General features: G+C 37.1%; 1 protein-coding gene across 9 annotated transcripts in view; it reads left to right on the top strand.

Moving 5' to 3' along the window:
* The window catches only part of STS (steroid sulfatase), a 203,542-nt gene that overhangs the window by 110,134 nt on the left and 68,002 nt on the right, over positions 1–25,406 (top strand). For 5 of the 9 annotated variants that reach the window (XM_064500921.1, XM_026110831.2, XM_026110832.2 and 2 more), the window contains one exon: positions 2,054–5,380. The exons of 3 other annotated variants lie outside the window; for them this stretch is intronic. In XM_064500921.1, the coding sequence (XP_064356991.1) occupies positions 2,054–2,436 (383 nt within the window). In that variant the 3' untranslated portion in view covers positions 2,437–5,380. Of the gene's footprint in view, positions 1–2,053; positions 5,381–21,740; positions 23,253–25,406 lie in introns of those variants that run through there. One more of the 9 variants, XM_026110836.2, reaches the window with a different exon arrangement.

The raw sequence follows: 25,406 nt of genomic DNA, 5'->3' as shown, positions 1-25,406 counted from the left end.
AAAAGAAATATTTAGTATAGAATAATTTACTTTCTCAGAATGTAAGATCTAAATCTCAGGAAATGAGGCATCTCCCTGCTCTGGGCAATGTTCTCTGCATAAGTTCCAAGAGGTTTAAGGGGAATGTTGGTGTTTGCTTGTTTATTTTTAATCATGAGAAAATGAACTCCAGTCTCGAACCAACCTTTCAAATGTTACTGGAAAAGTAGATGAAGCAAGGCATCCTTCCCTCTCCTTCCCCTTCCCCGTCCCCCAGTATGAATGCACCATACCTGCTGTCACAGTGAGAGCCTTTGGTGCCTTTCAAAGAGTGCCATGTCCTATTGTCTGTGTGAGACTCTCAGCCTTTAAAACTCCTTCCCCTTTGCTGACTTCCAAGCAACATTCAGAGGATTCTTATGGTGTAACATGTGTAACAACCTTCACCTCTCCCACCCGGATTTAAGTGCAGACTAAGTGAACTGGAAGTCTCCAGGTGCTATCACTGAATAAGTTCTTAAAGGTAAAATCTCTTACAAAGTGAAAAATGCTGTAGGATAGAAGGAGCTGTAAAGAATCTTGAGGTCATGTACTGTCTTTTAAATTCATGCTATAGATGAGAACTGCAGCCTGTGACTCCTTTTTTTCTACTGAAACGTGTCTTTCTTTAAACTTGTTTTTATCTTTAAAAGTCAAGTATGAGTTAGTTACAGCATGTGAGGTACCAGTTATCTCTGCCTTTCTCACGTTTTTGTGGTGATTTTCATTCTGTTGAACTGGTGACTTAGTTAATGAATATTGACCACTGTAGCACATATAAATACGTATTAGATAACTTCTTACTAGATTAGCAAAGCTTTCTGTGAAATTAACAGAACTTTTGCAGCTGAGATTAATTTTACCTCTTTATATGGAGAAATACCAAAATGAATGATTCCCCTAGTATTTAAAAAAATGACATGTTAATAAAATGGTTTCAACATTAGGGTGCTGAATGAACCCTAATGAATATATACTTTTAATATATATATACATTCAAATGGATAGGTAATCAGATATTATAGACCTAGTCTAGAGACCTCAGCTATTTAGGTTCCCACTTTTATTAAGAATAAAGCATGGACTCTTATTTATTCTCTAGCCTGTTTCTAGAGGACTGTAGCTACATGCTTCCCTTAAAATTATTATCTGCTCTGTGATACTTGAGCAAAATATTAGACATTTCTTGTTTGATTTCTTTCTTGTTAAGTATTTTCAGGTTCTCCAATATATCTTGTTTTCAAGTCTACCTCGTGAAGGAACCAACTCATTTGCTTATTCTTAATCCAGGAATTAATTCATATTTTTAAACAGTGAAAATACTGAATGAGGTTACACAAGTGCAAACAGTTCAGTTTCTGCACAAAACAAATTAAGCTAAGTGACATATTTAGAAATGAAGACATGTCTGATTCTCATATTAAAAAGTAGAGTTTCACCTCAAGATTTCACCACTCTAACATTTATTTTTGCAAAAGCATCTAGAGGCCTGAGACAGGAGTTAGGATCAGTTCATGTCATCACATTTAATAAAATGAGTCTCAAGGTATTTGCAGTCTAAGCCTATGACAGAAGGTATTGGGTTAATACAAAAAAGAGATGAGGAGAGACTAAGATGAACATGAAATTACTTTGATTTGCAAAATGCGCAATAGTCAGTGTCTAGATACGGTCAAGTGGTAAAGGTCCATTTTAATAAGTCTTAAGTAAGGCAGTGTAATGGCTTAGTAAATATTTATGCAGATCTTCTTAGCACTATTTGTGTAAAAATACAAAATTCTTTTAAGTCTTCTGTGATTTAATTGATCAGAATTCTTCCAAAGGAATGAAGTGGTTAGAATCATATGTAAGGGTAGTATGACAACCGCCATGTTTTGCTTTGTTTTGTTTTGCTGTTTCAATATGTTGCAGTGCTTGTATACAGTGAGGTTGAACCAAAAGACTGATTTTCTGTGGTATAAATTTGATTTTCATAAGGTTAGGGAACCTTTAGTTTGTCTCTTATCATCAGCTGCTTTATGTCTGTAAATTGCAGGTGAATCTATTTGGAAAGTCTTCTTCTTCACTCCAAACTTTAATCCTGAAGGCTCCAATGGTTGCTATGATTCTCATGTTTGCTTTTGCTATGGACGTTTTGTCACACGCCATGATCCCCCACTACTCTTCGATCTCTCCAGAGACCCTGAAGAGAAAGTCCCGCTGACTCCAGAAACAGAGAGTCATTTTTATGAAATCCTCAATGTCATACTGCGAGCAGTAGATAACCACACCAAATCATTGCATGCTGTCCCTGACCAGTTGTCATGGGACAACCTTCTTTGGAAGCCGTGGCTCCAGCTGTGTTGCTCATCCCTTTTTCAGTCTTGTTACTGTGACTATGAGTCAGAAGAGAACCTGCCAGAGGTGCATTCTGAATAAAGGAAATGCAATTCTGTTTACAGAAACTGGAACAAGAAGAGTATATGGGTATCTCAAGTCGAACCACTGCAGTACTAACCTTTATAACTAAATTACAAGGTTTTATTATATAAGATGACTCATCTTTAAATCCATCACTGTGATAGAAGAAAAATTCAGTCAAGAAGCCCTGTGCCAAGAGGAGGTCGAGATGCATCTTTTCTGTCTTTGAAATACAAGAAAAGTGTGAAGCATAGGTTGTCCTCCATATCTACAAATGGGTAGGCTGCAGACATTTTCCAGACGAGATTATTTTCTAGGTCCTCAGCTCCAGCTTTGTTCATACCCAGCAAAGAACTTACCTGTAGCTTCTGTTGACTATGACCATTATACACACACTCGCCTGTCCTTTTTGGTATTATCCACCATTAGTAGGGCATTGCACTAAGAAATTAAAAACAGATATAATAGTGGAGACATCCATCTGTGACTAGTTTGATAACTGATAGGCAGATAAAGAATAATTTGTAGCAGTATCTTTATCAACAAGCAGCGCTGATCTAAAACAGGAAATGGATAGCCAGCAATCTAACATTGTATGTGCCATGCAAACCTAGAGAGTTATATAGTGAGAGACCTTGCACCCACATTGAAAATGGTACTCCCTAGCTAATGCCCTGTTGCATTACATCAATCTTCGTTTCAGAAAGAGAGGGACCCCTTCAAGTGCATCAGTGGTGTGCTTCAGTGTGCACCAGAAGTCTCCAGGTATAGATGCAAACCAAATTCATACAACCCCTGCACCCAATAACCAATACAGGCACACTCTTAGACTCTTAACCTAGTTGCCAAATGAAAGATTTGGTCCAAGCTTGAAATCTGAATTCCAAATTCACACTATAATATAACAGTATCTTTCAGTATCTACCTACCATACTTATTCTTCCACTGATGAGTGCAAGCTGCATCCTAAATAAATAAAATTGAGAGTCTTGCTTTAAATTTTTTTGCCATCTTTTAAGCTATCCAGATAGGATCTACCATTTTCTGAGAATAAACCTGGTCTTGAGTGCTTAAATTTTCCCAAAGCCAAATATAACTGTCTCTGAGTTCTTAGCAAGGCCTTGGGAAATCTACAGTACTTCAGGGCTAATTTATGTATCCATTTTTATCTGCATCTTATTCAGTCACATTTTCTTTCCACTCTACAGCCAGGCAAACTATTTTCTTTGGCAGATTGTACAAGAAGGAGAACATATCAGCAAAATGCTAAAATGATTTGATGCCTGATAATAGAAGATGACTTGTTCCTTGTCAGAAAGAAATGGTTAATTCCAGCATTATAATGTATTAAAATCTGTTTGGTAGTATTAGCACATCACTAATGTAAAAATGATCTTGGTTGATAATAATGCAATAGCTTCAGTCAGCCAGCATTAAGGTTGTGACCCAGTTCTTGGGAGCTGTTGAAGCCTGTCCTGTGAAAATATATTGTGATATAGAGTATATTCCTCTCTCTGTAAAATCTGTGCTTTATTTGATTTTTCTGCTGCAGTTTCATTCAAAATTTCATTCTTAACAGTATCCAAATGCCTGTCCTGGGAACAGATGCACTCTTTCTTTGAAGTCCTATTTCTGATGTTCCAACTCGTGTTTATGATTGTGTGTCTTTACTTAATTATGTGCTCTGCAAGCTGTCTGTGGTAGCAAAATCATGTGTCTGCTGAAAAAGTTATACAGTTTGGATATTTCCCTGATAACCACTCAGGACTATATATATTGTATCTGGAAAGCTGTCAAATGGCCATTCATTCAGCATAATTTCCCCTTTGCTTTAATTACTGAATGTACAACACAAATTTAGAAACAGACATCCCTGCAGTTTCATTGCAAGTACTCTTCCCCAGTGTTTTGTGGCTACCTCCCTACTTCAAGGCAGGATTCACACAGCCCAAATTTGTGTTCCCCACCATTCAGACCAAGCAGCCACTGGAGCATAGTGCTGGTCCCTCCATGCCTCCAGCCCTGCTGCCCATGGGCACTGGGAGACCAATGTGAGCTGCACCCTGGGGGCAGCCTGACCTGTGGCTGGGGTGCAGGTTGCCAAGGCACTGAGCCCAGGGGTGGGCATGCTTTCTCCAGGTCTCACAGTTCAGGTGCAGCTTACATAAACTCTTCAAGCAAACTTTCCTGCTGAATCATATAGGCAAAAATACATTTGTTAATTATACAGCAGTAATTCAGATGAGGTGTTTCATGCCGTTGGATCTATTTTTCCTCCCACAGTTGCTTGGCTGTGACCTTGACAGGGATCTCAGTGGATATTCTTAAGAACATCCACATCTACTTCTTTTCCTTAGGAAGCTGCTATGCTACTATTATTTCTTTTCTTTCTGCAGCTGCAATAATTGTTTGTTCTGTTAGGCACAGCAGCTAGTCTGTGCTGCCTAAGATATCAAAAATGGTATTTTTTTCTACTGCTCTGATTTCTTCCTGACTGAATACAGCTTTTTTTTTTTTTATGCCCTCCTTTGGTTTTGGCATCATCTCTCTACTCTCCTTTCTAAAAACATCCGCACTCCTCAAACACTTTTTATTCAGTCCTACCATTTGCCTGTCATATTAATCACTATGGCTATTTTCCTCCTAATCAATCAAAGAATAAAAATTGTTCTTTGTGAAAAGATGTGCTTTTTAGAGTTCCTTGACTCTCCTAACCTGCTACATATTCCTACTTGACGTCTAACAAGGATCAACTGTGCATTATGGAATCAAAGATATTAAAACACACCCAGGACACTCTTAATAATACATGTTATTTCTTGTTTCTGGCACAAATTCATATTTACTAAAATCAAATTTAATGTAGTAATTAATATTTTTGATGTAATCAATAAATCTTAACTCCATTTTTACAATTGTTCCTTCAATAAAGATTCCATGAAGAATAAAACATTTTTCTTCATTCTTTGTGCACATGCTATTTCATTTAATGCCTAGAGAAATAATCCTTTGCAAATACATTGCAAATGTATTATACCTTCCAGCACTGTACCTTCTGTTTTGGAGATAGCATGTCAGACCACAGTAATTAAAGCAGTCTTGTTTATCTGCAAAATAAAATGAGAAGCACAATATACCATTTTTATAATAGTATTGCCTGGTTTAACAGGGAGAAAAAATTGTTTTTCACAACAGGTTATTGATGGTATATACATGAATCACAGTTTATTAACCAGAAAGACTCAAGGAGAAAGTGCTGCTATTGTACTTAGATACTGTGACTTTCAGTCTATCGTTTAAGTAGCATCTATATTGTAACATGGTGCCTGATTGTAGAATACATCAGTTTAAATTGGGAGTTAAGCTTCAGAGGAAAGTGTATTCCTCTGCAGTATTATTCAGCAATATCTAGGTTTGGATTCGCATCCTAGTTTGTCACAGAATCCCTGTGTGACCCTGAGCAAATCATTTAATTCTCTGTTTGTCAGTTCCTCATCTGTGTCCAAGAAGGATAACAGTTTTCTCTAACTGTTGAGAATATTGAAAGAGCAAAGAATGCCAGAAGTGAGGAGCTGGTAACGGTGACCTTCCTAGTCAGTAGGTCACCTCTCTACAAAATGTGCAGTTTAGGAGCTGGAAAACGAGACTATATAAAGATATCCTTAACTTCAGGTCTGCAGACAGGCTCTGTGCTTACCATTTAGCATGTGTGGGATCGTGACCTAGAAGAGAGAGAACAGATGGCTAGAAAAGATACACTGGGGATTCAGAGAAAGATATTAATAAGATATTCTTCTAATTATATTTATTCTCAAAGCTTTCTTCTTTTGGCAGACATAGGGGACCACATGGCGTAATTTGAACATTACCCCCTTTGGGACTGGAAATCATATACTCTTGGCTTTTAAAAATTGAGATGTCTTGACTGGCCTCAAAATTAATGTGTGAAAAAACCAAACCAAAGCAAACCAAACAAAACCCCAGATACACCAAAAAGGAAATACAGACTTCTGTAGGTGGGTGCCAGCACACTGAAATCCAACTGAAAGTTTGCAGAGATCTGAATGAATATGGTCCATATCCTTCACAGCTCCATGAGAATTGTCACTTGCCAGCAATAGGTTCATCTCACCTTGTAGTAATGTGAGATCTGGTGGTTCAGATATGTGGGCAATGTAGAAAATTTCACATAAGATATTAACTGATATAGGGAAAAATGTAAAAAGAAAGAAAAAGAAAGCAAGCCCAGCTACAAGAATCCTGCATTCTAATTTTGTGTATGCTAGCATATCTTATGCTACTGTTATGCTTTTTTTCAGCAATCAAATGAATGCTAAGGCTTTGGCATCTAGTACGTTTGTTACAGTTGATAAAGCTGTTGCCTTTGGGGACATATATTAAAACATACACTTTTTACATACATTAAGACATTAATCCTGCAAATAAGACTGATATTTGCATCTTCTCTGTCATTCCTCTTTCCTCTGGCATCCCTTTTGCATCTGAAACACATTCCAAGGAGCTCACTCTCCCCAGCTAGATGAGCAGACAGTGAGGTGGACTGAAAACTGGTTGAATGGCAGAGCTCAGAGGGTTGTGGTCACTGGTGCAAAGTCTAGTTGGAGACCTGTTGCTGGTTGTAGACAGCTGACCCCCCAGGGGTCAATACTGCCTCCAATCCTGTTCATCAATGACCTGGATGAAGGGACAGAGTGCACCCTCAGCAAGTTTACTGATGATACAAAACTACGAGGAGTGGGTGATACCCCAGAGGGCTGTCAGAGGGCCCTCAACAGGCTGGAGAGATGGGCAGAGAGGGACCTCATGAAGTTCAACAAAGGGACATGCAGAGTCCTGCTGCTGGGAGGATTAACACCATGTATCAGTACAGGCTGAGGGTTGACCTGCTGGAAAATAGCTCTGTGGAGAAGGACCTTGGAGGCCTGGTGGACAAGTTGACTATGAGCCAGCAATGTGCCCTGGTGTCCAAGAAGGCCAATGGTATCCTCAGTTGCATTAGGCAGTGCATTGCCAGCAGGTTCAGGGAGGTGATCCTTCCCCTCTACTCAGCCCTGGGGTGGTCATACCTGGAGTACTGTGTCCGGTTCTGGCTTCCCCGATACAAGAGAAACATGAAGCTACTGGAGTGAGTCCAGCAGAGAGCTACTAAGGTGATGAAGGGACTGGAGCATCTCTCATAGGAGGAGAAGCTGAGAGAGCTGGGCCTGTTCAGCCTAGAGAAGAGAAGGCTCAGGAGGATCTCATCAATGCCATTAAATATCTGAAGTGATAAAGAGGATGGGGCCCGACTCTTGTCAGTGGTGCCCAGCGACAGGACGAGAGGTAACAGACACAAACTGAAACACAGGCAGTTCTGTCTGAACATGAGGAAAAACTTTTTTGCTGTGAGGGTGACAGAGCATTGGAAGAGGCTGCCCAGAGAGGTGGTGGAGTCGCCTTTCTTGGAGATATTCAAAAGCTGTCCAGACACAATCCTGGGCAACACGCTCTAGGTAACCTGCTTGAGCAGGGTGTTTGGACTGGATGATCTCCAGAGGGCCCTCCCAGTCTCAACTGTTCTGTTTATTCTGTGATTCTGTGAGTCCTGCAAACACTTCTGATAGATCATATGGCTTTTTCAAAGCATTTTGGTATTCTTTCCATCTTTTATTCCTAATTTACATTAAAAACAACAAGAACTTGCATTAAACTTAACATACACAGCAGCCAAGGGATGCTACAAATTGTGTTTAAGATTTAGTAGTAGTTTAAGTAGTTTAAGACTACTCAAGCCGGCTTGAATCTGCCAGTTCAGTACTGAAAGCAATGAGCTTGCACCAACGAAAGCTTCAGCAGCTCAAGGCTTCTTATGCATATGGGAACGTGCTGAATTCCAGATTCCCACTGAAGTTTTCACTGTCCTAGCTAGTAAGATAAAAACTAACTTAATTACCCTATGGTCAAAGTTTTCAATCTTTGCAGACTTTGTATAATCTGGATCATAGGTGTTGTAATGCTTACACAGCATCTTCTAAATACTTTTTAAAAATGAGATCATACTCCTTTAATACTAATCATGCTAGAATCCCTGTGTACATTAATATTAGTCTTGTTGGCAACAGAATGGTGCCTTATGTATTTTCCTTGAAAAGGGAAACTATATTGGAAGGAAAGATTTAACATATATGGCCAACTCAATTATTAAAAAAGCTCTAATATCATTTATTCTAATATTATTAAATAATAAAACCTTTTTATGTGAATAATATTTTATCACACCTGATTCATGTGAAAAATATTGTGAAGTAGCTGAAATTATAAGGTACAACAGTTTATTGTGACACTTATTTTAACTGAATTTGCTATGAAGTTGCTTTGGGTCACAATATTTATTACAGTATATTAGGGTCAAAGCATCTCAAAAGTTTATGGATTCAGATTGGGCTGCAGAAGAATAAACTTGGTTTAATGTGATCTTCATTGCTGGTTAGTGAAACCCTGTCCCCCAGATCCCACCTTTAAAAACAGATTGCCTGGAGAGAGAGTGATAAAAAGGTTACCAGAAGTTTGCACTGTGTGTAATAACTTCTTTCATATTATTTTCTTATTTTTATCTTCTGTGTAATTCTCCTCCCCTCAAAAAAGACAAAATAATCAGGTTTAGGAAAATGTGCCAATTGGTCTGTAACTGACAATCTTACACTATCATATGTAATGCATTGGGAAGCAATTGATTGCCACTGTCCAGATAACTGTTTAAGCTCCTGGATATTGCTAGAATACCAGTTTTAGATCTTAACATCTCACTGTCTGATACATATGAAAAGCACAGTTATCCAGTGACATCTCATCACTCAGTAGGCTTTTAAAAAAACGTATTATTCTGCAAAAGGATCAGTTTGGTGCTTCAGCCTTCTCTCCTGTGATACTTATAAAAATAAAGGGAAATCCTCTTTGATACTAAGATTTATACCACTGAATGACAACCCTCTTTGATTATCTTTCAACAAAATTCAGTTGTGAGAGGCCAACCCTAGCAGCTAGATGGCATTCTGCCCTTTCTGGAAATTAATGACAATGACAGAAGTGTTTTGCTGGAGCTCAGGCAGCTGCATTAATGTGCACTATATGAATGCTGCAGATACTTATTTTGCCCATCAATTTTTGAGCACTCAATACGAGACTATGTAAAGAGGTCCTCTTCTTCATAGTTTTTTTTAAATTTAGGCTCAGTTTCACACATCTCATGTGATTCTCCTCTTTGCTGTCCAGACCCATGCTGGGGAATGTACTTTCGTTTAAAAAGCTTGGCTTGGCAGATTTATAGAAGACTGTTTTATGGATGCAAACCCTTTTGGGGGTGAAAGGAGGTTGCTATATGATAAGATCAAGGTGACTGTTCATTAAGATGCAGACTCTGGCCTTAATGTGTAAGGGGAGGGTAGAAAGGCAGCTGTGCAGTAGGAGCCTCCTGAGGCATCTGATCAGTGCCACAGTTCCTGTTATGTCCTGAAGACAATGCAAACTAGAGCAGACTTTTTGCTTTTCACTCATATCTTGCTATCAGTAAACCTCATCTGATTAGTGCAGAGAGAGTTGTAAGGCACTAATCTTCTAACATAGGCTGTGGCTTAAATGGTCCCTGCCCTTTTTATCTAATTGATTCTCAGGGTACTAAACCTTTTCTTGAAAGGGGCCTTTGTAGTTATGTTAATCTGACAGAGCAGAAGGGATAAGTAATCATGAAAGAGGTATAATAATGATGTTTTGCAGAGGACCCAGAGTATGGCTACGAACTGGTGCCATGGGCATGCTTTTCAGCTCCTGACACGAGTTGCTTGTCCCAGCCACAGTTTTATTCCATACACTATGCCTTGCTATGCTAGGGCAAAAAGGACAGAGTCCATGCACCAGATGGGAGCTGTCACACATCCTGATGTGGTGCCTAATCTGAAAAAAATGACGATTGTAGAGCTCATCACAGAATGCATCTGCAAGCCAGTTTAGAGAAGGCAAGAATGTCAGCAGGAGGTTGAGGGATGAACTCAAGGTTTGTGAAAATGTACACGTTTTCAGATAGGGAATGGGAAAAAAAAAATCTTTTCATCTTCCTGTTGAAACTGTGCCACTGAGTAGCAAACAATTTATAATCCAGGGAGCCAGGAAGAGGGTGAGATTCCCTAGTGATAAGGGCACTCACCTGGGTTGTGATGACAGCTTTGTTACAGAACTTCAGGACTGATTAAGTATTTTTAATCGAAGTACACCAATTGCCTCTGGAGCAGAGTGAGACATAATCCTATGACTACAAAGTCATTTTCTGTCTCCATTACTCGATCCCTGACCCAATGAATCTGTTTCTTTACTGCAGAGCAGCAAAGCTTGCAGGGGCAGGGCAGAGAGTGCATTTGCGCTTCTCCTTGCCTACCCTCTTCTCACACCCAGCCAGTTGCTTCTGGGCGCTATGTTTTAATTGCATGTCCCATCCAGAAAAATGTCAAGGAGGAAATGCACAGAATCATCATCCTGATACCAAGATTTGAAAGAAAACTGTATTTGTGCAGGAAGAACCTCATTCTAGTAGTGTGTCAGGAATATTCTAAAAACAGGATCAGAGTCCTCAGATGTTGTTGGCACGACCTAATCCCTAGCTCCAGAAGGATTTAGAAATGAGTCAATGAAGGCAGAGGTACAGTTCTAGGGCTGAGATTTATTTTACTTAAGTTTAGGCATGTACAAAGTAGATAGCTACAGCTGAGCTAGCCTCCATTTCTACCTAGTGGAGAGAAAATCGAGATGTGCCTAGTCTAGCTTGTATGTCTACTTGAAGATGAGATGAATCATGCCTAAGAATCATCTTTTCTTTTTTTCATAGACTAAAGAAAGAAGCATTGGATAACCAGCATAACTAGAGTAAGCCTCAAGACATCTGCATTTAGGCAGTTGAATCCCATTTCTGTCTTCCGGTATCTTTAAAATCAAAAAGTAAGGAATGTATGAAATTTAAATTCTTCCAATAGTATCTGAATTTGGCCTTCACAATCAGAATTCTGCAATAAAATGCCTAAATTTCACTCAAATCTGCTTTTAAGAGACTAAGTTCATTCACTTGAGTGTTTGTCTTTTGGCTCTGACCTTTATTTTCTTTTGTCTCCACCATGCTGTGCAAATCAGTGAGGAAAGATCCTACTGAGTGTATTTAAAAGAAGTACCATCATTATACAGGTCAAATAATTTGTTTTTAAGGTCATAATAATCATTTTTGTATGCCAACATTTTAATTATTGCACTAGGATGAGATATTTCAATTAGAATACAGTTTTGCCAACAGTAAATTAACATCTTTTCCAATTTACATTTTCTGTTAACATCAATTATAATTGTATTGAATGAACTGGACTATAAGAACCCTGCTCACCTGAAAAAAGTTACGTCATTTAATATATAGCTGTTGATCTCTACTATAGTATATGTTTACCCAGCATGTTAAAAATCCTACATCATTATATATATACGTTTCCATCCTACGTTTTCCATCTTATTGTATCTAGCTGAAATATTCCTTAGCCAAGCAAATAAATAAACTGCACTGAATTATACATGAAAAGATTACTTTGGGGTTCTATCTGCGAAGCACTTATTACAGTTTGTTTCTTAATTTTAAAATGTTTATCCTGCATCATATTGGGCATAAAACTAGATACAACATCTTACTGGATTGTATTTCTTTAATATTCTGTATTATGATATGTCTGAGTACATATCTAGAGAGAACATGAGCAGCAAGATCCTAGTTCAGCAAGGCGCTTAAACACAGGACTGCAATTTAACTATCATCTTAGTCATTCTACCGTGTTCATGAACTTTGCTGGATGAGACCCTTCCCCAACAAAAGATACACAGATTGATTCATGTATAACAATTTACACCTGTTAATATCTTTAATTTACTCTAAAGCAAAAATCTAACAACTAATATGTTTTAAAGACCAGGTGTTTACCTTTCCAACCTTTCCTAGTCCATACTTGCAGGCTGTGTCCATCCGGTATTTGTAATCTTGCCTCCAGCTTTTCTCTTTGTTCGAAATACAGTGCAAAATAATATTTTTTTCTGAGTTCAACAGCCAATTACTTCTGTTACTAGGATACTGTTTACCATAAAGATCATGCTGTAGAATGTACTGGAGAAAGAAAAAAATACAACAACAGAACAATGAAAAGCTTTCAGAAAGGATAAATCCAAATGCATGGAGAGTCAACCACTATCCAGCTATAAAATGTGTTTTTTTACATGGGTCACAAAAAGGAACACTGAATCTGTTAAATTAATCACCAGAGGAAAACAAATATTTAAATGAGAGATGAAAGTTGCATTTTTCATGTAGAGCTAGAAAGCAGCTAAGCCCAGCATTAACTACCTTCACATTGACTTATTGCTCCATAGAAATAAAACACTGCTGTCAGGACAGGAAATAAGCTAAAAGATAGAAAAACTGGATGCAAGCCTCAAGTATATGAATTAGATAAGCAGCCAGAGAGAGATACAAAAATCACACCAGCTCTGCTGACCTTCATAAACAGAGCAGAGAGGAAAACATGAAATTAAAAGCTCTAGACCAAAATGAGAAAACACTACCATAATTATTGATATGGGTGGTGTATTAAAGAGAAACATTTCTCATTGCAATAGGTAGGGAAAGGTAAATGCCTGGTAAATCATGTTTAATCTTAATCTCCACTGGGAAACAGTCAGTTTCATGTAGACACCTAGGTAGTACTTTCATTAGATGCCCAGTGGAGGCACCTCTTTTCAGTATATTCAAATGACTACTTTTCATACATGCATTTGATGCAGAAATGGAAATGCCTTTAAAGGCTGCCAGAGTCATTTTTGCTTTAATTGTAAGCACCGAAGTTAAACACATAGGTTCAGAGTTAAATACATAGGTTCAGCACATAGATGTGGTGAAACATAAACTCTCTAGGCTAATTTCAGAGAAGGAAGCAACTCAGAAGTAGTAGTTTTGGAGTCACTAAAGATCTGGTACAGAAGATAACCTCCAGGGTCAGTAAGATCTTTTATGGTCTTTTCTTATTCTCTGAATAAAAGGAAATAAACATTTAAAAATGATTTCATCCAGCTATTCTGGTCAATGTTAAAACAGGCTAAATAATTAGACAGAAAAAAGTACTGTCGGGCAGATAAAGTATCTTGATTTAAGAAACATAATGACTGACTGTAGGGATGAAGAAATTTTTCTCCATTTCACCTGGTTTTACATATTTTATTTTTGGTCAAGTGCCTTATTTTCATTTGCTTCTGTCTTTACCTGAATGACAGAGATTATCAGTAACAGAATCAGATTTGCAGGACTAAATGCTTTAATTCAGAATTGCAAATGTAATATATATGTGTGTTTCTGATTTTGTTTAAAGAACATCTATGCTTAGGGACATGTAATTTTTTTTTATATGCTTCTCTTAGTCACTAATTCTATTTTCTCATTTCTCTCAAAACTTTCTCATAATTTTTTTAAACTCGTAAGTTTTAAAAATGTAGCTTCTTAAGAGAATAACGAGTAACATTGCTTAGCAGCATAAATTAACCCTTGCTCCGTTCTGTGCTGCCGAACTGCAACCAATGGCTGAGTTAGCTCAGTAAAAGCTACATTAACTACGCTGAAGTCTGAAGTAGACATTTCCCAAAGCTGAAGTAAACTGACATTAGTAAAACATGACTCAAACCTATAACACACTTTCCTTTTTTTTTCACAAAAATAGTACAATCATTCACTCCCCCTTTTATTTTCATGAATTATTGATGCTACCTTCACTATAGAAGGCATATAATGTAGCAAGCGACAACAATATATCCAGAGGATGATGAAGATGTTATTTGATGGAAGGACTAGATAACTGTCTAATTGGGCTGTGATCCAGACTGTGTCTTTCTGTAGTCTGCATTTCCTAATTCACAAAAGAGCACAATATAAAATTTAGCAAAGAATCCTCCATAAAATGGGAACAAAAGTATGTATTTCTAAAGAGAGTAGTGGGTGAATCTCTCTGAAACATAAAATAGTGAAAGAATTCAGTGTTGAAGCAGCACACTCTCCATTCTTATGCATTATTAATTACCTTAATAAAAATAGCATGCACATGTCAACATTCATTAGCAATTTTAAAGCATAATAATCTATTTAAGGCCTGTCATATCATGAAGCCTACCTACTGTAAGTGATTGTTTAGAAAATACAATTTACAATTTTTAGTGGACTGTCTACAAGTTCCACTAATCATCTCAGATGAAAATCATGTCTGATGATCACAGTCTCTGAGTATGGTTACTTTATCTGTGTTTCAATATTCATTTACGTTTGCTTTTGCCTAATTGAAATTAATTGGAATAAATGTGTGACAAACAGTTAAGAAGTCAGTAACCTAATTTCAGCAGAAAGATTCAATTCAGTTGCACAGAAATGCCTGTCTATATTTTTCTTCTTCTATTTTTGCCCTGTGGTCTCTTTTTATGGTATATGACAACCATCATCTGCCCATAAACTCTGGCTGTGAAGCCTGGAATACAGCAAAGACAGGTTTTATTCAATTTTCGTGTTACAATAAGAGAAGTGATTAACATAATATTTATTTAAAATGTAAGTTATTTATAGCTGACCAATTCATAGTCACATACTATTGGCCATACAGTGTATACTGTGTTTTGTGGGGATATTGTCATTACAGTTGTAGGAGAAGTTATAATGATTACAGTAAGTACGTATTCAGTTCAACACATACCACATGACCTATAGGATTTCAAAATATCTTTCCATATGACTGCTAATTCATGAAGAAAAGCACTTGTGCTATGTGCCCAAAAACCCCAGCAATTGATTTTTATTTGGGGCTTAATGCAAGATTTAATTCCACCCTTTCCTACAAAAGGTCCTTCTTGTGATAGTCCTTATCTGCTCTTACAATGCATATACGTGTAACACTAACGGTGAGACACGTACAGGCAAAGGCAGCAGGCTCAAAGATTACATTTTCACTCAGCTCTTTTCTTCCTCCTGCAATAAATTGAGGTGCATTCTGAAACATACTGCAGCAGCTGGTGGAAATGTCCAGTCCCAGCACAATAATCACTGCAGTGTCTAGTGTTTTTGAATATATCTGGTCAGTTCTGCAAACCTGACTGCTCAAGTTCAGCAATTATTTGAATTGGATTTTTTTTTCCAGAATCCTTAAGTTCTACTAAGGTCCAACAGTAATCCAGAGGCAGTTTTCAAGCTCTTCCATGTTCAGATTCTTATCCAACCATGAACAATGCAGGTGATTGATGTATCTTGAAGTGAAGAGCTTTTTTGTCATTGTCACATTGATTGGCCAGAAATGATTCCTAAGTGCAGTATATGAAAGGACTCTCAGCCTTCAAAGAAAAGTGTAGGAAGAGGTGAGAATGGCATGACAAAAAAGTCTTTTCCATGTAAAAAATACCCATCAGTTTTCTGTCCTCCTTATGCCATTGTGATTTTGCTCATTTTCATCATCAATGAGAAGCAGCATTTTCCAAAGAAGACACGAATACTGTTACCAACTTTAAGAAACAAGCAACAGTTTCAGAGTGAAAAATAGGGAAGTGGGGGAAGGGCGTGCAGGAGTAAGGTTTAATCTCTGCTTCAGAAGATACACTAATGTAATTAAAAGAATCTGCAGCTGACCTCCCTTAATGGGCTGAAGCCCCTAATAAACACCCTTAAATCATTGCCATTTCATATAAGACTTTTTTTCTCTTTTTTTTCTTTTTCTTTTTTCATTTTTCTTTTTCTTTTCTTTTTCTCTTTTTTTCTTTGTTCTTTTTTCTTTGTTCTTTTTTTCTGTTTCTGTAGGCTTTGATCAGGTCAAGTACTACTAAGTTTACATCTGTGTAGTGTTACTGATTGATTTAAAATCTGTGACTACACTGATATTGCTCTATAGATATCTCCCAGACCTAAGAAAGGGAAGATAAGAAAGCTAGAATTGAGGAGGCAAAGGACCTGTGTCCAGAGGGGGGCTGGATGGCCATGATCAGCAGGTAGCTGACTGAGCAGAAGAGCAAGCACCTGAAGCTGGAAGGGAAGAACGACTTGAAGGTATGATCAAAACACCAGAACAAAATAGCAAATATGGCAGAGAAACAAACCATAGTATTAACAAAGACACTTTTCCCACCAAACTTGAAGTCAGAGTCATATCTCAGCCCTAAAAAGTAATGTGAATATTTCCATCAGTCCTTTGAAAGACACCTTTTATAAATAAACTTGGGTTACACAGTTTTCCTGGCTACACAAGTTTTTTTATCATTCAAGGGCATGTAATAAAAATATATAGAACTCTTTCCTTACCATGCTCATGGCTGGGCAATATCTCTCAATCAAGGCAAGAATGACATTAAAAAAAAACAAAAAAGCCCCCTCTAAACACACACACACGCACACACACACACACACACACACACACACACACAAGCCCACCCAAAAAGGTGCATCAGAATATTTTGTGTGCAAATACTGGATCATGATAACTGTATTCAATGTGAGCCATCAAACACTAAAAGTTCTGGAAGAAAGGCTCTGTAGCTTTCTACGTAATAAAAATTATTTAATGAGAAATAATCTTGGAAATAATTGTCATTTATTTAAACATACTGTTAGGAGCCCTTCTAGAGCAGGTACTAAAGTCACTGTGTGACGTCTCCCCTCTAGCTACATTGATTGTTCTCATCTCTTTCTCTGTGTCCTTGTTTCAGCAAGGAAAAATAACACTGACAGTTAAAAAGCCTTGGTTGAACTTGCATAGATATATCTGGAGATCTATGCCAGACTTGAGTTCATTTAAAATATTGCATGACAACCTGATCCTTTGAACTCAATCTGTACTTGATCTTGCACCTTTATGTTGCCATGAGTCCCAGATAAAATAATTTAAGTATTTTACCCTAAAGGCAAACCAACAATTAACATGTTTCGAAGAGGTCTTCTTGGTTGTACCTTCAGTTCTGGAATACTGATGCAGAAACTCTTTTCATGCACATGCAGGCACATCATTAAGTTTTCTTTGTAAACCTTCAGGATATCCTTTGGAAAAAAGAAGAAAAGGGAAGGGAAGGGCAGGGAAGGGAAGGGAAGGGCAGGGAAGGGCCTTGAATCTCTAAAACTCCATTAAAATGATTGTTATGATCGCTACCCTAATAACCTTTATAAACTAATTTTCTACAGTTACTGTTGAATTGCTTCCTGCAAAGTGCCAGAATGAGTGACACTGACAATATGTTTTTCATTTTACCCGCAGTATCTACGGATAAAAATTATTCTAATACGTTTTCATCAATAATTATGATCTCTTAACAAGATACTGCACCTATCTTTCTGTCAGATGCCAGAATGGTAAAGTGCATACTATTGTCACACAGAATGAAATGCTCTTTGAAATATCATAAACAAAATACAACACAAATAAAATGCATGCTGTATGTTAGGAATCTAAGAACATAAACCAATTCTCAGTGAGAATAGCTTTTCTTTGCAGAAAAAAAAGAATTTAATTTATCAGAAAATATTTTTCTGTGAAAGGCTGGAGCTGCAGGAGGTGATTGAAAGCTTTGCAATATCGTGTGGTAATTGTAAAGTCATGATTGCTAGTTATAGAGTAAATATTTTAAAGTCTTTTGCAAATGTTTACTACACTAGTTTAAATTCAAAGTGTGGGATATGTGGTGGTGGCAGGAAACATTTCCCAGCAATCACAGTATTTTCAAAGAACTATATGTAGTGAAGCAGAATACTCATTTTCAGGTGAACAAGATATGAACATGGCATGAAGGGTTAAGTTGACTAGGTGTATTTTGTTTTTATTATAAAAACTTTGGTAGTATAATTCTAGAGTAAAACAGGGTCAAATAAATTTGGTTGGATTTTTTAATCTTAAATGAAATATTTTGACAAAATTAATCTTCCTTCTTGGGATATTTTTTCTCTTTTTCTTTATTTTCCCCTCTCCACCCTCTTTTTTGTTGAGAGATTTATTTTTAAAAGTATATTAATTTGGACTTTTTAAAATCTCCTTCTCTTTTTGAGAAAAACATGAACATATTTTAATGAACACTTTATTTTTTGCCAAAAAGGCTTCTTCCATCAATGGAAAATATAAAACCAGTTTTTCTGGTAAGTCACTTAGTGTTGCTATTCCCCTGTTTTCTGTGAGGCATTGCTGTTGTGAATGCCCCGAAAGCATTATTTCAAGTTATAAAGAAAGACATACTTTTGGTGCCTACAATCAGAGATATAAATCCATATATCAACTCATAAGTAGGAGGGAATCATTCCTCAGTGATACTAAGTACTCACAGCTATCTGTGACTTAACTCTCAGAGCTACATACCATATGTTTGGCTACCAGATATAATGTTTGTTGTAATGCAACATGGGCACATTGCTTAAAAAGGCATCTCTCAGCCAGTTTAGATTTCTCTTCTCCAAGGAATACAAAATTTTGCTTCAGCCAAAGGATAACAGATTTTTTGTAATATTTGTCACTGCTCAGTGAGTATTCCCTGCCCTCTACACCTTACTTTTAGAAACATACTGTGGAGCCTACCCTTTTCTAAAAGTTTTTAAAGTATACATTATTTCAGTGTTTAAGATGCATTTTTCTTTCAGTCAACATTCAGTAGGGTATTTTGTTACTGCTGGAGCACAGACAGGTCCTATTCAGCTCAGTGCTAGATAACAGATTCTCAAACAAGATTACAGAAGCAGAGCAAAACTGTATAGCTAAGAAATTAGTCACTATCATATGTAGTACTTTTAACACATCTATCTCTCTGAATTTATAGGGTGTGCAAAGGCCTCTCACATAAAATGTACAAGATACCAATCAACTGTATTCTTTATTCTGGAGAAGTTCATCAGATACAATACCAATTCCTAACGATGAGAAAGAAGGGACTGTGGGGGAGTTTTCCTTGGTCTTTTGGCCTTTTTTTGGGGGGGGGAGGGGGGGGATGCAAGTCTTTTTGTTATAGTACTGAAACAACAAAGACGAAGTTCCTAATTGAACAGTAACTATTCTGCATTACTATGATGCAGCTGATCTTGTAAAGAACTTCTGAAAATCAGTTATTTTTCAGGTAGTGCAAGTTCCTTGCCACTGTCTCATTGTCATTTCCATTTTTTACTGTTGATGCTGTTTAAAACAGTTTATTACTGCCTATGTCAATATCGATATATTTAGCATTAATTTTCTATGCTGTGCTGTAAGAATTCTGAGCAGCAAAATGGAGAGACACAGAGGAGAGAGCAGAGGGCTCTGAAGCTAAGGGGGCTTTTTCTGTTTGGCCCTACCTACTGCATGAAAAAAGTGTTGGCTGATGCCTCTGATCCTCTCCTGCACCTGTGCCTATTTGTCACCTCCTCAGGGGAGGGGAAATGCTGTGCACCAGATCTCTCATTGGCTGTATATCATCTACAGACTGGGGAGAGACCAAAATATTTCCTGCTAGCACAGTCTAAAAGTACTGGAGGTTGAAGTTTTTTCCATCACAAGGAGGTGGCCTACAGAAGGAAACAAAGTGGCATTATTCCTTGTGACCAGACCCCAAGAACTGGTGACTATGAAGTGTGATGTTTTACCATACGGATGTGGGATATATTCCAGAAAGTGTTTGGGCTGTTGTTTGAAACTTTGACCCTATGTCTGAAGGGGGATCCATCATGTTGACTGAAGTATGAAAGAAATCTGAAAATAAGGTAGGGAAAGTAGGAAGTGGCTTAAATATAACAAAAAGGAGATGACAGAAAAGTATTTTCTCAGGAACAAAGGAAAAATGCTTCCTGAAATGCAAGACTTTAAAATGCCAGCTGCAATTTCTTTCCAAAGCAACAGAATGAATTCAGACAGTAAGAGAGGTAACTCCAGCCTGTGATAGTTTAGGAACCTTATATAGCAGCTAGTAGTTGTATTTAACTCCCCTTTCCTCAAAAGGATAGTGTGAAATAAAATCTGTGAGAATGAAAACTTTAATTAGTAGTTGTTTTTTGGTTCAGTGGAATGCACCCAGCCCATTAAACAGGGATAACTGTGTTGTGAGGAAAAGCATGCATGCTGGTAATTGCACTGGTGGTAAGCTTAATATGGGGGGAAAGAGCAACTTGATTTTTTGCTAAAGATGCCAGAGAGAGAAAAATCACCTTTCCAGCAGTGTGAGGAGAGACCATTATCAATCAAACATAAATTTTAATGAAATTTGATCTCAGTAGGAATGAAGTACTTGTATGACTAACTGAGGGAGCAGCAAGCAAGGAGGAATTAACAAACATGCAATATTAAAATACTTTGTTTTAAATAAATGGAAGTGTGGAGCTTTACTCTTCAATTGCATGGTTTGTCATTGCAGTTGCACAGACAAATTAAACAACCAAGTGCACAACAGTTACTGGTAATTTGTATGCACAAGGTGCTAGTTTGCATATAAAAGAGCAAAATGAAATGTTGTTTAAAAAAAACTAGACTCTTGAGGGGTAGGCTAGAAATGGATGGCAGACTGCAAATGGGAGAGTATGCTGAAACAGAATGCTTGGATACTGTTAGTATTTCCAATACTTTTGTCCTATTTAAACACATTTGCTGAACAATAGAAGATGCCTGCGACTTTGCAGCTCAGATTTCCAGAGGATACAAAAGCTCCTGAAATGTGAGATGAGTCTAAGTGAGGTATAGCTTGGTTATACTCAGAATAATTAACTGCATTTATCCACATATGTACTTCTGAAATGATCCTGCCAGTCAGTAAGCAAGCAAACGCTCTCCCAGGGATCACAGCCTACCAGATCCTTCTGCCTCTGGAGCTGAAGCTAACCAGAGGTCACTGCAGAGAGATGATTCTTTTGTATTGCCACATTTCCTTCTCACTACAGTCAGTTGCCTTTTACAAAAACCTTGTAAAAACCACCAAACAAGAACACAGATCTTTCTAAGAGTGAACACATATTTGAAGCATAAAACAAAATAAGTTGGTGTTGTGTGGTGTTGCCTGCCATGGTTCCAGCTGGCAAGGAGACAGGCTGATGCCAGAAGTCATTAACTGCTATGAAGAATGGCTGCATTAGTGTGGTGGTAGTTCCAGATCTGTCTAGCGCTCCATTATTTTAAAAAGTCAGTGACAAAACCTGGGTTTAGTATTGCTTAAAATAATACTTACCATATTTTGATTTCCCTCCAGCAGATATTCTACTCTGTATTCAAAATGCGTGTCTTCATGTTTTTGTTCTCTTTTTTTTCCAGACCAGAAAGTACCCATCTGCAATAATATGCTTTTATGCTTATTTGCTTGGATCTTGCAAAGGACAAAATGAAGATTTTGACCTCTGTGTCTGACAATTGTTTCATACCATCCAAAGCTCTGTCTTCTTACTTATTTCACACAGCAAATTAATATAAAATACTTTAATAGATGTATCTAAGCAACATAACTACACTGTGGGAACTTTCCTTTAATTATGTCAGATATACCCAGTGTTCCCAAACTAGTGGTAGGGTACAATACACAGTAGCTTACAATAAAAGCTAAAAAAATGCTTTTGATGAATGAAAATTGGCTGTATATTTGTGGAGATTAATCTAAAAATTATTAACTTTTTCCTACGAATTGTTAAATAGATATTAATGTTGGTCTGCATGGTTATGCTCAGCTAATTTTGGTAATATAATAGTACATACAGTACACTCTTAAGAAAACATTAAAAAGTCTCACAGAATACTGTGAGCTTTGGGAGCCAGATAAATTCAAGAAGTTGTTCATTTTATTGTATTTTAACTCTCCTTTTCACTGGGTTTTCTTGTTTTCTGTTCTTCTTAATCTTTTTCTAGTATAGAAGTTCTGTTAATGTCTTTATGGTGTTCAAGAAAAGTGGTAAAGGATTGCTCATTTGAAGAAAAGTATGAATACAAAATTATGCATGCATTGACTGTATTACTTTAATTTCCACCTACTGTTTTGGTAATAAATGTATTCCTTTTGGGGCTAGTAAGAAGAGAAAATTCTGTTTTAAAACCAGTTATTCTCATGTGATTTTTTTTTTCATTTTGGTAACTTCTACAGAACACAAAGTCAGTCATAGAGCTCAATAAAAAAGAGATGTGCAAAGGCAATTATGTAGTGGTGGACTTCTCCTGTTTGACATGTTTTCCTGTCAAAGAGAGATGTCCAAATACCTCAGAGATATTCAGGCACTGAAAAGTCAGTTAATTTCAATATAATCATAATTTCATCAATTTTAGTCCATGGAATTTTAGCAGCTAAATACCTTTGAGGATGTGGATCAAAGAGACTCAACATATTTAACAGCTACATTCAGCCACACAGATTAACATCTATAAAATGGCTCTGGGATAAACTTACTCAGCTGCGAAGGAGTCATAATTTTGCTCTGTAGCATTCCTATGGAAGTTGCTTATGTTAATTAAGCAAATAACTTCATTAAATCATAGAAAGAGAGACATTTACTTTGATCATGTGTGATTTAATGGTTCTATCTGCATATATACAAATATTCTCACTCACATAAATATATGTTTAAAGAAGACACACAGATACCCACAGTTATTATTGTCAGATTTATGTCTCTTGCTGCCTATCTTGTTTGGCAAATCACTATAATTCACCATTGTCTTAACTGGATATTTTAGAAGTTTCAGAATGGCAAGTATAAATGAAAATGAATTCTGTTTGTATGCTTGGATGCTTCATCTTTCCCATTTCCTCTAAGTAATTTCTCCCAGTATAGTGTTCATTTTGGGTCTGCAGATGTGTACTGGAATTGTGTTATTTTCCCCTAAAGAAACAAGTGCTTTCATTCTAGAGCAGCTATTTTATAGTACGATCCAGTCTGCCTAAGTAGGTGCCAACTGAAGTTCTGCATCATGTCTACTCTAGGAACTTGATTTGGATCTTGGATTAGAAAGTTTCTATTCAGTTTGTATAACACAACTCCTGTGTTTCCTATATAGATAATGGAATGAGAGTCAGGTGCCTCTAAAGAATTGTATATAAATTCTTTCTTTTCTTTGAGATACCAAAATTGTAAAAAAAATTTGTTCATCATTAAATCAAATCTCTTTATATTTTTTGCTTCATGTTTATGTGACTATAATGATTTGATTCCTGCTAGAAAATAACTGTAGCTCATTTTTCTGCATCTTACCATGTACTGATCTCTGTAGGCATTTATACCTCTGTTTATCATAATGGTACCTAGGTACATTATCTTTTGTCTGCACTGGATTTTATGGAACAAACTTTCATTTGAAACATGCACAGCAGAATTTCCATGGAGTACTGATTTATACTTACATCTTTTTCATAAACATCACTCATCTGAGGGATTAGTTTGTATGTTGCATTTTATATCTTTAAGATGTTTGTACTAAATTTGTCCTTCATATTCCTATTCTATTTTCCATTGGTCCTGCATTTGGAAGGAAATGCTATACCAAATAATATATACCAACAGCTGCAGTGGCAACAGCAGCAACAACAACAATGCAATTTTATTAGCCATGCCTATAATAATATATAAGATTGACACAGATGTATTACTTACAAAGTGCCAGCTGCTGGCATTTCTTTTCTTATTGACTATAAGCAAACAAAAAAGAAATAAACCAGATAATTCCTATGGCACACCACTTACTTCATAAATATTTCAGCAAACATAAGGGCACATTTGGTAGTGAAGATATTTTACCCTTGGATACATTCAATTTGTATTCATTTTAGAATTTACTCTGTTAATTAGAAAAGGTTATAAGATTAATAACTAGTCATTGCTAATGTATGCAATGGGCTGTAAGCTTCACTTGATGATGTTTTCTCCTAAAGAGGCATTAGAGATTAGTTCATACAAATCATAGTGAGCAATATATGCTATCTTTCAAAGCTAGTCTTCATCTCTATGTTGCTTTATAATCTCCAAATCATTTCTAAACTTCCTGCTACAAAAGCAAACAAAAAGCCAGCAAACACTATCCTACCAAGAGGAGATGATACATTGCAATTTCAAGCATTCCCATAGAAAAGAATTGATTTTTAAGGACTGCTTTGTAGATGTAAAATGAGATCGCTTAGAAACACTCAGAGAATACTACAGCTTGTAAAAAGATCCTCTGTTGTTGAGAAAATGCAGTACTAACTGCTTGGGATCAGTGAACAGTCTATTTTTCTGGTTTCCAGGGCATTAGGCTGACCCCTTGGCATGTGTTCCAGCCCCAGACTGGAGCATTTCTGAGATTCATGATCATGGACCAGAAGGACGAAGTGCTCTCTGCAGCCGTGCAAAATCACTCTGCCCAAACACCGACTGAAGAGAAAGAAGGTCAGCCAGCATCCCCTTCTTCCTAGTCAGCTGGGGCAAGGGATTCACTGCAGCGTGGTGGCCGGATGGCCTTTACATAGACAGTTATTGACGTGAGCTTTTTCCTCACAGGGACAGGTTTGCTTATCAGATCTCTCAGACATGAAAAAAGGCTATTAGGGCCAAACACCTCTAGGCAAAACCTCCACTATGCCCTATATCCTGATTCATTTTACTGCTGGCATACTGAACTAAGCAGTCTTCTTTCTATGTGTTCTGTCCTTTCTCTTACTGATCTATGTGTTCTGTCCTTTCCATACTGAAATTTGGAAGAAAATAGTCCAATGAGATGCAGAATATTCATAAAGTCTTAACGTATGATCTGTTTTAGGACACTAATTCATCCAGAGGTGTTCTGCCAAGATCTCATCTCATTACTTTCAGTCCATCTGCAGGAGAAAGGATAAAACTCATTCAACTCACCCACTTTCTTTTGCTATGGACAGAAATGTCAGATTTTAGGTTGGCCTGAAATCTTCTCACATCCAAGTGATAGTTTAGTCACTTTAAATCATTCTGAGATTTTCTCAGGCTGCTA

The sequence above is a fragment of the Dromaius novaehollandiae genome, chromosome 1 (assembly GCF_036370855.1).
Source record: "Dromaius novaehollandiae isolate bDroNov1 chromosome 1, bDroNov1.hap1, whole genome shotgun sequence".
Lineage (NCBI taxonomy): Eukaryota > Metazoa > Chordata > Aves > Casuariiformes > Dromaiidae > Dromaius > Dromaius novaehollandiae.
This window is presented reverse-complemented; position numbering and strand designations above follow the sequence as displayed.